Source organism: Camellia sinensis, chromosome 10 (genome assembly GCF_055761805.1).
Source record: "Camellia sinensis isolate YWXY chromosome 10, ASM5576180v1, whole genome shotgun sequence".
In the NCBI taxonomy this organism is placed as follows: Eukaryota; Viridiplantae; Streptophyta; class Magnoliopsida; order Ericales; family Theaceae; genus Camellia; species Camellia sinensis.
The window spans coordinates 64,969,135-64,982,868 of record NC_138970.1 but is presented as its reverse complement, the minus strand read 5'-3'; the positions used below and the strand labels follow the sequence as shown (position 1 = coordinate 64,982,868).

Genomic DNA, 13,734 nt, shown 5'->3' with positions numbered 1-13,734 from the left:
CTGGGCTGTGGCTCACCCTATATGGGAACATCATTTTCAAGTAGCATGTCACCTCTAAGGACATTTCGGGAGGCTAGGGGCAAACATACTTTTGTTGCTGTATTTTCCTTTTGATGTATTACATGTAAAATTCATGCCAAGGGCTTAATGTGTAACCGAGTCAATACTCTCTTTTGTAACCAAGTGTTAACTTGGAAAGCTGTAAGCCCGTAGGGCATTTATTTATTTTTTTTGTGTTAATATGTAATACTTTTGTAATGAAGTACTCTGATGAATTGAGGAAATGTAGATCTTTTGTATATAAAGGTATGTTATTATTATGAGGGCGTTACAGAAACAAATCAAAACTTTCTATCAAATCCAGCAAAGAGATATACGACATAGCATAGCTGAATCTCTCTCTCTCTCTCTCTCTCTCTCTCTCTCTCTCTCTCTCTCTCTCTGCAGCACACAAAGTGATGCAAATTTACATAAAATACAGTGGCAGCTCACTCACCTGGTTAACAGCATCCTTAAGTCTCACATTGGTGTTCTTAAGGTCAGATGCTGCCCTGTCGAGCTGTAGGATGTGAAGAAATACACCATTAATAATTTAAGAATACTTGTGGCTTCAGATATTACCAGGACAGGATGTGTTCTCAAACCCTAGTGTCAATCTCGTCCATTAAAGGAACTTGCCTATCCATTTCCTGTATGAATTGCAAAGTCATAAATTGATGTGCACAAAATGGGACAAAGCAACAGATACAAACACACAAGACAGTAGCAAACCTCATCCAAATCATGGGCCATGTTTTTCAATGTATCCAAACCTTCTGATATCACTTCCAATCCTTGGTCGTGAACATCAAAGTAAAACACATTATTTTTATTTTTTATTTGGAATCAATAGAACAATGAATGCAGAAACCACAGAAGAACAAATCCTTATCAGAAAGAAAAAAATCATATTTCCCTCCAATTAAAAAAAGAAAGGTATTCAACTCTAAAGAATTACATGCCTGCTTCATTTTTCGCATTTCATATTCTTGCCTGAATTGGCTGGACTCTTCTATTTGCTGGACGTATTCACTGTTGAACTGTCCATCTATGATCCAAATGAAACAAATAATTGAACAACAAATCTCAAGTTAGAGCCTCCCAGAAAAAAGAAAAAAGGAGGGGAAAAAAAGAGTAGAATAAAAGCAACCAATCACCTGAATCAAACTTGATTTCTGTGCGGGAAGCTGAACCTGTCCAACCTCCAGATTGTTTGGGAGCAGCTGCAGTCCCATCTGGTATGGCTTGAATCCTATCTGGCAGAGCAAGGACCAAATCATTACAGGCAGCAAGTTCTTCTGTCGAAAGCCCCTTAACCTGAACATAAGATTTATTATTGATGTAACATCCGTCAAATGGTTTAACAAATCTAATAGGCTTTAGAAGCTTAAGACAAAGGCCATGGGTACCACAGTTATCAAGACGCTTTTTCAGTCAAAAGAAAAGGGCCCATGGACGTTTTGAAAGTCTCCAATTATAATAAATATGAAGCTTGTTTGGAAGTAGCTGGATAGATTTACCTGTAATTTAAATCCCAAGGGGTTGGCCAAGCAGTAAAGAATTGAGGATAAGATTCAAGGTCTCGAGTTCGAGTCACTCTAAAGGCTACTTGAGATTTGCCTAGTTGTTAATTCAGAGCCCTGAAATTAGTCGAGGTGTGAGCAAGTTGGCTTAGACACCTAGTTATTAAAAAAAAAAGAAAAAGAAAAAGATTTACATGTAATTTATTAGGTTCTAAGGATTGAGTTGAGTGTGTTTCAGTAGTTTTCAATTTTCCTGAACAAAAGTCATGAGGGTCGCCAATGAGTCATATTATGGTTGAAATGTTTTTGGGTCTTTCCTATAGTTTACAGATGATTTACAATATTTTAATCAGTAAGGTTTATCATTCTTATTTGTGAGTCAAAATTCATAATGGAAATACGAGAAATATAGCATCCTACAAATAGCTTGGTTCCTCTTTTCTAAAACCACTTTTCAGAAAATTCTACTTTCTTGTTTTTCGTATTTTTTTGTTTTAACTAAATTTTTTTTAATATTTTAAGCAATTTTTTGTTACTTTTTAGACATACCTAACATAAATATACCTAAAAAGTAAAAAAATTATGAAAAAAACCTTTTAAAATTTTACTAAATACCAAAAATATAAAAAAAATACGAGAATTCAGTACATTTTTTGTATTTTTATGTATTTATTAATTTTTTAAAATATCTTTTCACAATTTTTTTTTTTACTTTTTAGATACATCTAAGGAAGGTGCATGTAAAAAAGTAAGAAAAATGTTTAAAATTTTAAAAATATTCACTGAAAAAAAAAAAACAAAAAAATCAAAAAACTCAGTTTTCAGAAAACATAATCCAAAAAACTCAAACCAAACACACTGATTGTTTTGTTTTTTGTTTTTTTTTTTTTTTTGATAAATAATCAAACTTTACTAAAATCCTACAAATACTATTGTAATTCCTCAATTCAATGGAGTTGAGCTCTAGAGAATTGGAGATTATATATTTTTTATGTGTTTTGCATCACCCTTATCAGGGTAAGCTTTTCTTGTTTCCTCTACTTTTCTTCTTCCTTCTTATTTTCACAAAAACTTAATTTAGATTCACAGGTCACTGTTCATAGTCCTCGAAATGGATATTTCAACCCCAAAACCCTAACAAATCAAGCTTAAAAAATTCAACAAGCTATCACTTTTGAAACCCAACCAAATTTAGAACATTCTAACATAAACTTAGAATCATAAGTTCCCCAAAACTATTCAACAATCAGCTGAAGTCAACCTCAGTTCTATGATTTCAAAAATATCACATAACCACAAAATTCAAATTCAATAAAGTTAAAGTAAATTATCAAATTATACATTTCTACTATAAAATCAACAGAATAATTTCAAAAAGATTGAACCTTTTTTATAGCCAATCTCTCCAATTTAGGGACTTCCTCAAGCAACCGAGCTTTGGTGCGTCGAATTTCGGCATTGATAGCAACCGCAAAGGCCCTACTTTTCTCTTTCGATGCCGCCTCCACTTTCTACAAAATCTAAAAATCAAAACCTCCAACTGCTAAAGAAAAGGAAAGAAAAAAAAAAAATCAAACCCAAGCCCTAGAAAAATGAACTTTTTGAGAGAGACTTGAAGAGCAGCGTCGATGTCGGAGTCAACGGCGGCACAGAGGCGGGGAGGAGGGACAACTGGCTTTGCAAAAAGAATGAAATTGCAGGCTGGTCTAACGAATCAGATCCCTCCTTAAGTTACATAAATCACCTCTTTACCACATCACTTTAAATTCAATCTATACTCAATTCATATTTCATAAAAAGTTAAAAAAATCACTTCTTTAGATCATCCTAAACAACCCTTTAATTTCTCTACTTAACTTCTTGACTATTGAGCCCAATTTTGATAATCCAAACTATTCACATTTTAAGGTTTGTTAAGTATATTATATTTGTATGAGAGAGACTTGAAGAGCAGCGTCGATGTCGGAGTCAACGGCGGCACAGAGGCGGGGAGGAGAGACAGCTGGCTTTGCAAAAAAAATGAAATTGCAGGCTGGTTTAACGAATCAGATCCCTCCTTAAGTTACATAAATCACCTCTTTACCACATCACTTTAAATTCAATCTATACTCAATTCATATTTCATAAAAAGTTAAAAAAATCACTTATTTAGATCATCCTAAACAACCCTTTAATTTCTCTACTTAACTTCTTGACTATTGAGCCCAATTTTGATAATCCAAACTATTCACATTTTAAGGTTTGTTAAGTATATTATATCTGTAAAAAATCAAGTTGATCGGATATCAGAAACTACGTGTTTGAATTATCGAACTACAAACCATTTTTAAAAAAAAATTTAATAAACAGTTTTCCGAACATATGCTTTCTTATATCTGGTCAACTTGATTTTTCACAGGTTTGATATACTCAACAAATCTTAAAATGTGAACGGTTTGGATTATCGTAATTAGGCCCAAAAGTAGGCCCAAGGACCTACAAGTAGGAAGTTAAGGAGAGAAATTAAAGAGAAGATCCTAATTCTAGCGTAACAGTCCTAACCGTCGGTTTGGTTAGATCATCAGTAGATTAACTTTTCACTTTGTCATTCATGTTTTCAATTATGACACATTTATTCTTGAATTTTAAATCTTATTCTTAATAAAAGTAATTTAAAATACTATTAGTACTTAATTTCAAGAATAAAGTTATCAATTTGATAAAATATAAATTAATTTGACAAAAATAAATATCAAAAATATATTTTTAAAATTTTAAAATTAATTTTTATCCACTAAAGATAAAATTATGTAAAATTGATAAATCTTTTAGACATTTTTTCTTTTAACAAATTAATTTGTATTATCTATTGGATGATAATCCTATAATGGGTGGTTGTTAGGCTTTTATTATGTAATCAATATATTTAATATATGAAATGTTTTTGGTTTTGGATTTTTTGATTTAATGGATTGGTTTAATAATGATATTAAAGTTGTTGTCATATTTAACTTTTGGAAAAATAGAAACTAATTTAATGAAAATAAAAACAACCACCCATTACATGATCATCATTCAAACACATAATAAAAATTAATTTGATAAACATAAAACAATAAATGTCTAAAAAATTTATCAATTTTATATAATTTTATCTTTAGTGTATAGAAATAATTTTTAAAAATTCAAAAATATTTTTTTGACATTTATTTTTGTCAAATTAGTTTATATTTTATCAAATTGACGACTTTACCCTTGAAATTGAGCAATGATTTTTTCAATTGTCCTTATTTGGAACAAGATTCAAAATTCAGGGTCAAATGCATCACAATTGAAAAATCAGGAATCAAAGTGACACAAAACCCAAACTATAGGGACCGTCAGTGTAATTTGTCCTTTATTTTTCGTTATTATTTTTTTTATTTTTAGTGAATATTTTTAAAATTTTAAGCAATTTTTTTACTTTCTTATATGCACATTATTTAGATATATCTAAAAAATAAAATATGTGTAAAAGAAATATTTTAAAAAATCAATAAATACACAAAAATAGAAACATATACTAAATTTTTATTTTTATTTTTATTTTTGGTATTTAATGGATTTTTTAAAGATTTTTTCACAAATATTATACTTGTTATGTGTATTTATGATAGATATATCTAAAAATTAAAAAAATTACTTAAAATATTTTTAAAAAACAATGAAAACAAAAAAAAAAAAATACGAAAAATAAAAAATTTCAATTTTCTAAAAAATGAAACCAAATAAGCTAATCTCTTCAGGTTTTATAAATATACACATAAATCTCTCATGATTTGGAACGAAGTGTAAAATTAACAAAAACTATTATAGATAATAGTGCGTGTTGCTAAACATTAGTTAAGAAGCTTGGTGACATTATTAAGGATATAATTTGAAATCAAAATTATAATGCTCTCATTCTCTTATTTTATCACCAACAATTTATGTATTGTCCATTATCACAAACAACCCAACCCAAAACCACAATTGCTCTAACACCACCGCCACACAACCCATGGCCACATCCCCTCTCATCGAAACACTACCATCAGCACTTCTCACGATTTCCTCTTGACACAACAAAGTCATACACAAACATATATATATATATATTATATATATATATATATTGGAAGAAACAGTCACCACATGGTGGCCACAAAATTATTTTTTCTAGAACCTTTTTTCATTCAAATAAATTAGTGATTTAATGTATATAATTGTTGTAATGCTCACCAGATTCCAACCAAGAAAAAGGAAAGTATTTGGTTTGAACTTTATAGTTGAAGACATATTCCAATAGAAGAACTTCAGTCAAGGCTTCACAATGCAAATAGCAAAATAATTTGGCAAAATTAATAACATTGACAGTTCTACTAAAAGAAGAAAAAAAATTATATATATACGTACAAAAATTTGTATATATAACACAACAATGGGCTTCATTTTTTCTTCAAAAATTACGTTGCCTTGTGAATCAAATCTCCAATCTTCGCTATTGAAAGGGTTGTACACTTGAAGATGGTGATGGTTGCTTTGGAGCAGGCATAGAGTAGATGTCTTGGGTGAGAAGGGAAAAGTGTAAAGGGATTGGATTGTTGTCGTGGGTTATGGTGGTATGTTAAATGGGTGGGTAGTTCAATTTTAGAAAGAAAGTTATGATCTAATGGCATATGAAGAAAATTGAGAATAAAAATAAAGGTAATATTGACTTTATGCAAAAAAATCATTAACAGAGTTAAATTTTGCACTTTACCTGAAAACACAAGAAGGTTATGTATATTTTTCTACACTTGAAAGGGGTAATGTGTTTTTGAGCTAAATCATAAAGGGATATAATGTAATTAATCCTTTTTATTTATTTATTTTTTTTATAGGACAATTCGATTATGGGTTGATTTTTCTGATGATTTTTTTATTTAAAGAAAAAATTGTTAAAAAGTTCAATATAATAATTGTTTAATACATTACGTCCAGTGAATATTTTTTTTGTTGGTGCAAAACTTATATTTTATGAAATAGTTTGGTGAGAAGTCTTAGTTGTTTTGGATGTTCCATTTTTTTTCCTATATTTTAATTTTTTTCTTATCTATTTTAATTTTATCTGTCCAATCTTTTATCTGTACAATTTTTTTTTTTATTTGTACAAATAGTAGAGATTGATCTTATCCATGTAATGTAATAAGAGAGTAGAGAGAGAGAAACAATCACTTCTTCAAATCTCATCATACCATTTGAAATTTTTTTTCTTTCTGACTCTCCTTATTTCTCTCTCTCTCTCTATATACACACACACACACACACACATATATATATATATATGTCGTATATACAGATTTGCTGGTGTATAGATCTACCTTACCTTTCTTTTCTCAGATCTACTAGTACACAGATCTCCGTTTGCCATAAAATTCTTTGCAGCGGCGGCGGATGTGGCGACTGTGATAGTAGATGTGACTCATGCCGTCGAAGGAGATCCAAAGCTTCACGCGAGAGAGTAGAGGTAGAGAGAGACCTCGCCTTGGGAACAACAGTCGGGTTGGAAAGTTGAGAGATAAGGAGCATTGTTAGAGACAACAGCGACATAGTGAGTTAAGAGTTTATGATAGTTAGAAGGGTCATCTGGCCTAATGAGGAATGACATGGAGCCTTCGTCACTACAGCCGAGGCATTGCCATCCTTTCCAATGACACTCGGGGCGGCAGCGGATATGCGCTATAGCGATCCCGATTTTCCTTTCCTTTATTTATTGTATTCCGGACTTGGTTCCGTGAGTGTGTTGATGTCGTATTCTCATTTCCATCCTTTACTCTTTGTATTTGAGTCTTGGGTTGTGTTGGGCAGGTTTGGAACAGGTTGGTTGTGCTTTGAAACCTAGAGTTGATTCCTAGAATTTGGCCTTCACGCTCGAGCGGGGCTTTTGACGCTCGAGCGGGACCTTTGATTTTGTTTCTCCGCTCGAGCGGGAGTTTTGACGCTCGAGCGTGATTTTCCATCTCCCAGTATTTTTTTCTGCAGGTCTTCGGATGCTCGAGTGGCGGTTTTGACGCTCGAGCGTGAACCTTTGATTTTGTTACTCCGCTCGAGCGGGGACCATGGTCTACAAAACTTCTGGAAGTGTGCAATCGACGCTCGAGCGGCGCTTTTCACGCTCGAGCATGAGTCTGTGTCTTACGCTCTAGCGGGGGTTTCCACGCTCGAGCGGTGTGATTTTTATATTAATCCGTGAAATCACTTTTTGGATCACTTTTTGACTTTCTTTCTCTCTCTTACTTTTTCAAAACCTCCATTGGAGAGCACCTCACTCTAAACTCCATCTTCTCGCTAAGGAATCATCTACCTCTAGTGATCTCCTACCTTTGAGCCTTTGTAAAAAGTGTAGAGCTTGGTGTGGGCTTCCTATCCATCCGAAAAATCTTGGGTTTTGGAGCATTTCGAAATCCTTCATCTTCTCCATTTGGTCTCTCACTTCAAGGTAGGGATATCCTACTCCTTCTTATGGGTTTTGACTTAAATATTTGTCATTTTGATTAGTTGGTGTTGTTGGGTAATTTTGGAGAAAGTTAGGGTTTGGTTTGTAATTTATAAAAGGGGGGGAAGTTTTGTGTGTAATAACTCCATGTGTATTTAAGGCCTTGGAAATATGAGTTTGAGAGTTAAATTGGTGAAATTTGGTCTTAGGATCAATATTTGAGTAAAATGGAGAATGCCTAATTTTTTTTGTAATGAATTAATTTGAATAATTAATTTGAGAAAATGCGGAAATATGAAATTGAGTTGATGTTCATGAAATTGGGAAATTATGAGATTGAAAGGCGTAGTTGGATAATTTAATCACTCACCTATGAGATTGTCGATATCTTATCTGTTGATGAATTTATTATCTGTTTAGAGATAACTACTTTGGGCTATCGGTAGAGGATAGTCTTGATTGTTGTAGACACTGTATGTTGATTAGGAAAAACTGAAACTAATCAAACGTGTGATGTCATTGAATGTGATGGTTGGAATAATACAGCAAATATGTGTATTGATTGATCATGGTATGTGCTGAAGTGTCTAAATACATTATATATGTATCTTTATTTGGGAGGAGATAGGGGATGTACTCCATATGTGTTCATATACTTTAACACATTATGTATGTAACTTGTTTGGGAGGAGATGGGGGATGTACTCCATATGTGTTCATATACTTTAATACATTATGTATGTAATTTGTTTGGGAGGAGATGGGGGATGTACTCTATATGTGTTCATATACTTTAACACATTATGTATGTAACTTGTTTGGGAGGAGATGGGGGATGTACTCCATATGTGTTCATATGCTTTAACACATCATTTATGTACTCCACACGTGTGTTCATATACTTTAACGCATTGTTTGTGCATCTATGTTTGGGAGGAGATAGGAAATGCATTCCATAGGTGGTTATATGTTTAAATACATTGTATATGTATCATTACTTGGGAGGAGATGGGGAATGTACTCCATAGGTAATTAAGCAGACCAGAGTGTCCGGGGTGAGAGTTCCGAAACCTTATGAATTGAGTTGCATGAACAAAGTTGTCAAGTGGAGTATTAGTTACATGAGTCGTAGTCTCATGTTGAATTAAGAATAACGGATGTATTGGTAGGTTGAGCGCTGTCTCACCAAAAGTGTTTAGTTAGATAATGAACCATATTTTGAAATTGTTTTGGCTAACTAAGAGAAGTGGGTGGTAGCATGGCTGTAATTGTTGTCGGATTATGAGAAGGATGTTAATTGGTGTACTTGGGTTATTGATTTGTCAAATGTTAAATTTTTTAGTTATTACTCGTGTAGGGTTTAGTATATCTCTACTGGGCTTTGGCTCACCCTACTTGGGATATCATTTTTCAGGTACTGGAGGCGTGTTAAGTTCCAGATCTTTGCTTCAGGGGTTTTCGGAGTTGAAGACTCTGCTTCGTCATTTGTTTTATTGATCACATGTAATTACAAGCCGAGGGCTTTACTACTAATAGAGTTAGAACTCTTCTTTCGTGTAACCAAGTGACAACTTAGAAAGGTGTAAGCCCGCAGGGCATTTTATTTTGTTTGTAAACATTTGTAATTTATATGAAAGACCCATTTTGGAATATTAACTCTGATGTAAGTTTGGAAACGTGATCTATCTACCATATATATATAATTGTTGGATGTTGGGTTTACTTATTATTTTGAGGGCGTTACATGCGCCAGTACTCTCCTCATTTGCTTCTTCACCATTGCCGAGACAGAGAGACTGAAATGGACTAGAATTGAACCTAGAAAGTTACAAAGGGTCTAATTACTGTGCCATTTGTCGGTGGTCCACTTCACCGTCAACGATGTGGCCACCTCCACTGTAACGACCCGAACATACTTTCATTTAATTAGTCGTTATTTCTTAATTAATTTCATTGTAATTTTTGCTTTGTTTGGTTTGTTTTTCAGAAAAATTTTTGAGAAAAATTCTTTACAAAACAAATTTTCAAGAGTAATCAAATGAAACAATTTTTTTCAAAAAAAATCTCAAAATTTTGTTTGGATACCTACTCCCCAAAATCACTCTCTCTCTCTCTCTCTCTGTCACGCCCCACTTTTTATTACTCGAAGTATTACCAATTTCATTTACTTAATTCCATTTCAGAGATAACATGCGGAAATAAACTCGTATATTCAACTTGTAGAAGTGAATAACATTGCTCTCATTCGTATGCAAGTAAATACAACATGAGAACACTAAATAAATTGCCCTTGGGCTTACATCATTAAAAGTCAAGAAGAAGGGTATAACCCTTTTACATAAATGGCATTCCGCCAACACAAAAGAGGTCCTGTGGCCAACAAATAAGAAGATCCAAAACCTTGTAGAACATCCTGGCTATCACCTGAAAAAGATTTAACAACGTGGGATGAACATATAGTCCAGTAGGGATCTCAACATGATCTCCAACAATAACAACTTACAGATAGCTATGATCATGAATGTTCATTCGCATACTAGAATAGTAATGTGGCAGTTTATACAAAATATACATAAGTATGAACTTTTCTCGAAAACAGCCATTTCATTCGACGCTATAAGCGGTTTACCTTTTTTTTCCTTTCCTTTTTATTACCCATTTTTCCAAACTTTCATGACTATAACAGTTTTAGAAAAACAATTTCACCAAGCCCATTACTCTTCCCCCATTTTCCGTACTTACAACAAAATGACCTTTTTTTGAAAACATGTTCACAAATACCCCATTTTCCTTCACACTTTCCAAAATCTCAAAATGGCATTTTGGTTTGTTCCCAATACATTCATATCAATACATGCATGCCTTAAATAAAAGGGAAATAACAAATCATCAACATGTATATAATCCACAAATGAGGCAGCTCGGCCTTTCAAAACTGTAACCACCGCAACCCATAACATACTTAGATACACTGACGATAACAATTAAAACTCTGCTTTACCGGCTATATGCACAGTAAGCTAAGGATATGCCAAAGCGATAAGCGAGATAATAACTCATTTTAAACATTTCATACCTCATAATAGATACACATTTTAGTCCTGTATCAATCTCAGACAAAAACACTTCCATACTTCACAAATAATACACATTTTGGTGTTGTATCAATATCAAACAAAAACACTTCTATACTTCACAAATGATACACATTGTAGTGCTGTATCAATGTCAAACAGTTTTCGGTTTAGAGGTCCATCCCCTATCTTCCCCTAAACCGTGGAGTACATCCCCTATCTCCTCCCACACAAAACAATGTATATAAACAATTATCATATACAAATTCCTCAATACAACAAAGCATCAATAACAAGTGTAATACATACACATAAACTATTCAATAATGTTTAACCAACACAAGTGTAACGCATACATCACAATTCAACACACCAATGTCATCCTCCACCGATGACCAAGGACAAAACCTCTAGATGCATGTATTCAGTACACCTAGTAAAAGAGACTCAACTCTCAAGCAAACCTTAAACCCAACAATGACACTAGTACGATAGGTAAGGATAAAACCCCCAAATATGTGTATTCGACACTCGTGATACAATAGTTTAATTCTCAAATTTATTCTCCGAGACTCACATAGAGTTAACATTTCATTTACCATTTTCAAGATCAACTACATAATTTTCTTAAGTCAACATGTTCCATCACTTATTCCAAAAACACTTTTCCCTTTTCACAAAACCAATTACATTTTCTTCATTTTACAAAATCAATTCCATGGATAATAAGCCATAACCCAACTTGATTCAATACGTTCATTTCAAAATAACCCCAATACCATAATTAATCCCTTAACTGTTAACACCTTCTACACAACTCATATTAACAATAGAAATTTACCAACATTGTTCAACCGTAAATCCTTTTTATTTTACCAAATCAAAATATAATTTAGGGCTTTCTCTTCTTTCAACAATAACATGCTAATTTTACTCTCTAATTAGTCCAAACCACAGTCAGTGATAACAAAACCATTCTCAAACAACCAACCCTAGGTTCCCCTCATGATTTTCAAACAAATCCAACACGGATATGATTTTCATGCAATACAAAATTACCACATGTCTATCTATAGATGGAGTATTGAAAAAGAACAAAGAAATCCCTACCTCAAATGGAGAAGATGATGGCCAAAAACCAAAGTGCTCCAAATCGCCAAACTTTCAGATTAAAATGAAGCCCTCAACCCACTCTACCTTTCTTACAAAGGACTTAGTCTAGATTTACACTAGAGGGAGATGAAAACCTAGAGAGAAGGTGTGTAGAGAGAGAAGATGGTTCTAGGGTTTTGAAATCAAAAGGGAGATGAACAAGTGATATTGAAAGGTTGTTATTAAAGCCCATTAATTGGAAAATGAAAGGACAAGTTAGAATTAAATGAACACTAACTAGCGTTAAATGAACACTAACTAGAATTAAATGAACACAGTTACAAATATGAATGGACAAGTTTGAATATGAATGGACCACTAATAAGGGTAGTAACTGAACTACTAATAAGGATATTAAATGAACAAGTTTGTAACCACTAATAAGGATATTAAATGAACCACTAATAAGGATATTAAATGAACCATTATGAAAATTTAATGGACACTAACCCTTGGTTTCCAAACACAACCAACATGTTTTAAACCTACCCAACACGACCCAAGACTCATATACAAAGAGTAAAGGATGGAAACTAGAAAAAGACAACAACACATCCACGGAACCGAGTCTAAAATACCATTAAACAATGAAGGGAAAACCGGGATCGCGATAACCTCCCCTCCTTAAAGAATTTCGTCCCCGAAATTAAGAATACACCAGAAACACAAGGCCAACTAATCACATAGCACTCAACACCCGAGCACTTAGAAAAGAAACTATTCTCACCACAAACCTCTGGTTAACTCTCACAAAAGAAAGGGCTTACCATGGGGACACGTTTCAAAAGGCAACACTCAGGCACAAAAGCCTCAACAAAACCAAACCCTTCCCGAAACAAATCACCAAAACACCCAACTACCGCTCCAAGCTATGTCACTACTCAACATTCATAACTTCACATAAGCAATCAAAGCAAATCTTTTATATAAATATAAGAAAAATCATTCTTTTGTTCATGAGACATTTCTCAAAGATAATCAAATTTTCAACGTGACATTCAAAAATAAATTTTGCATTTTCCATGCGAAACTCAAAAGTTTTGTAAACATTTTTCATAAACCCATAATACATAAACATCTCCAGTTTATTTGCCAAAAACTACTCATTTGGAAATTCTCATAACATTCAAATTAAATCAAATCCTCAACATTTTCCTTTTTAACAGCGCCCTTAGAAGGCCAAAACACTAGGAAGAATTTATGTTCCAATCTATTTCCAACATAACACCCACCACTCACACGGTGATGCCACAACCAACATAAAACATAACATTTCTATAATAATAGTTAATAGAAATAACAACCTTACTATCAACACATAAGGCATAAGAAATTCATGATTTTGGAATTTCATCCTACTTTCCTTTACTTAATCAATTTAAAATCATAAACATGGCCCATTGCCTAGCCGAGCTATTAAATGAGACTACAACTCATACATAAACATTTCCATACTTCAATTGATACACAA

The 13,734-nt window shown here is 33.1% G+C and overlaps 1 protein-coding gene across 1 annotated transcript in view; it reads right to left on the bottom strand.

Moving 5' to 3' along the window:
• Window positions 1-217: 217 nt before the first annotated feature.
• Window positions 218-13,734, bottom strand: part of LOC114282951 (uncharacterized) — a 40,724-nt gene continuing 27,207 nt past the window's right edge. Inside the window, exons 2-6 of the mRNA XM_082890120.1 lie at window positions 3,175-3,237; window positions 2,948-3,073; window positions 1,197-1,356; window positions 772-1,087; window positions 218-689 (exon numbers count right to left, since the gene is read on the bottom strand). Of these exons, the coding sequence (XP_082746246.1) occupies window positions 876-1,087; window positions 1,197-1,356; window positions 2,948-3,073; window positions 3,175-3,237 (561 nt within the window). The 3' untranslated portion in view covers window positions 218-689; window positions 772-875. The remainder of the gene's footprint in view (window positions 690-771; window positions 1,088-1,196; window positions 1,357-2,947; window positions 3,074-3,174; window positions 3,238-13,734) is intronic.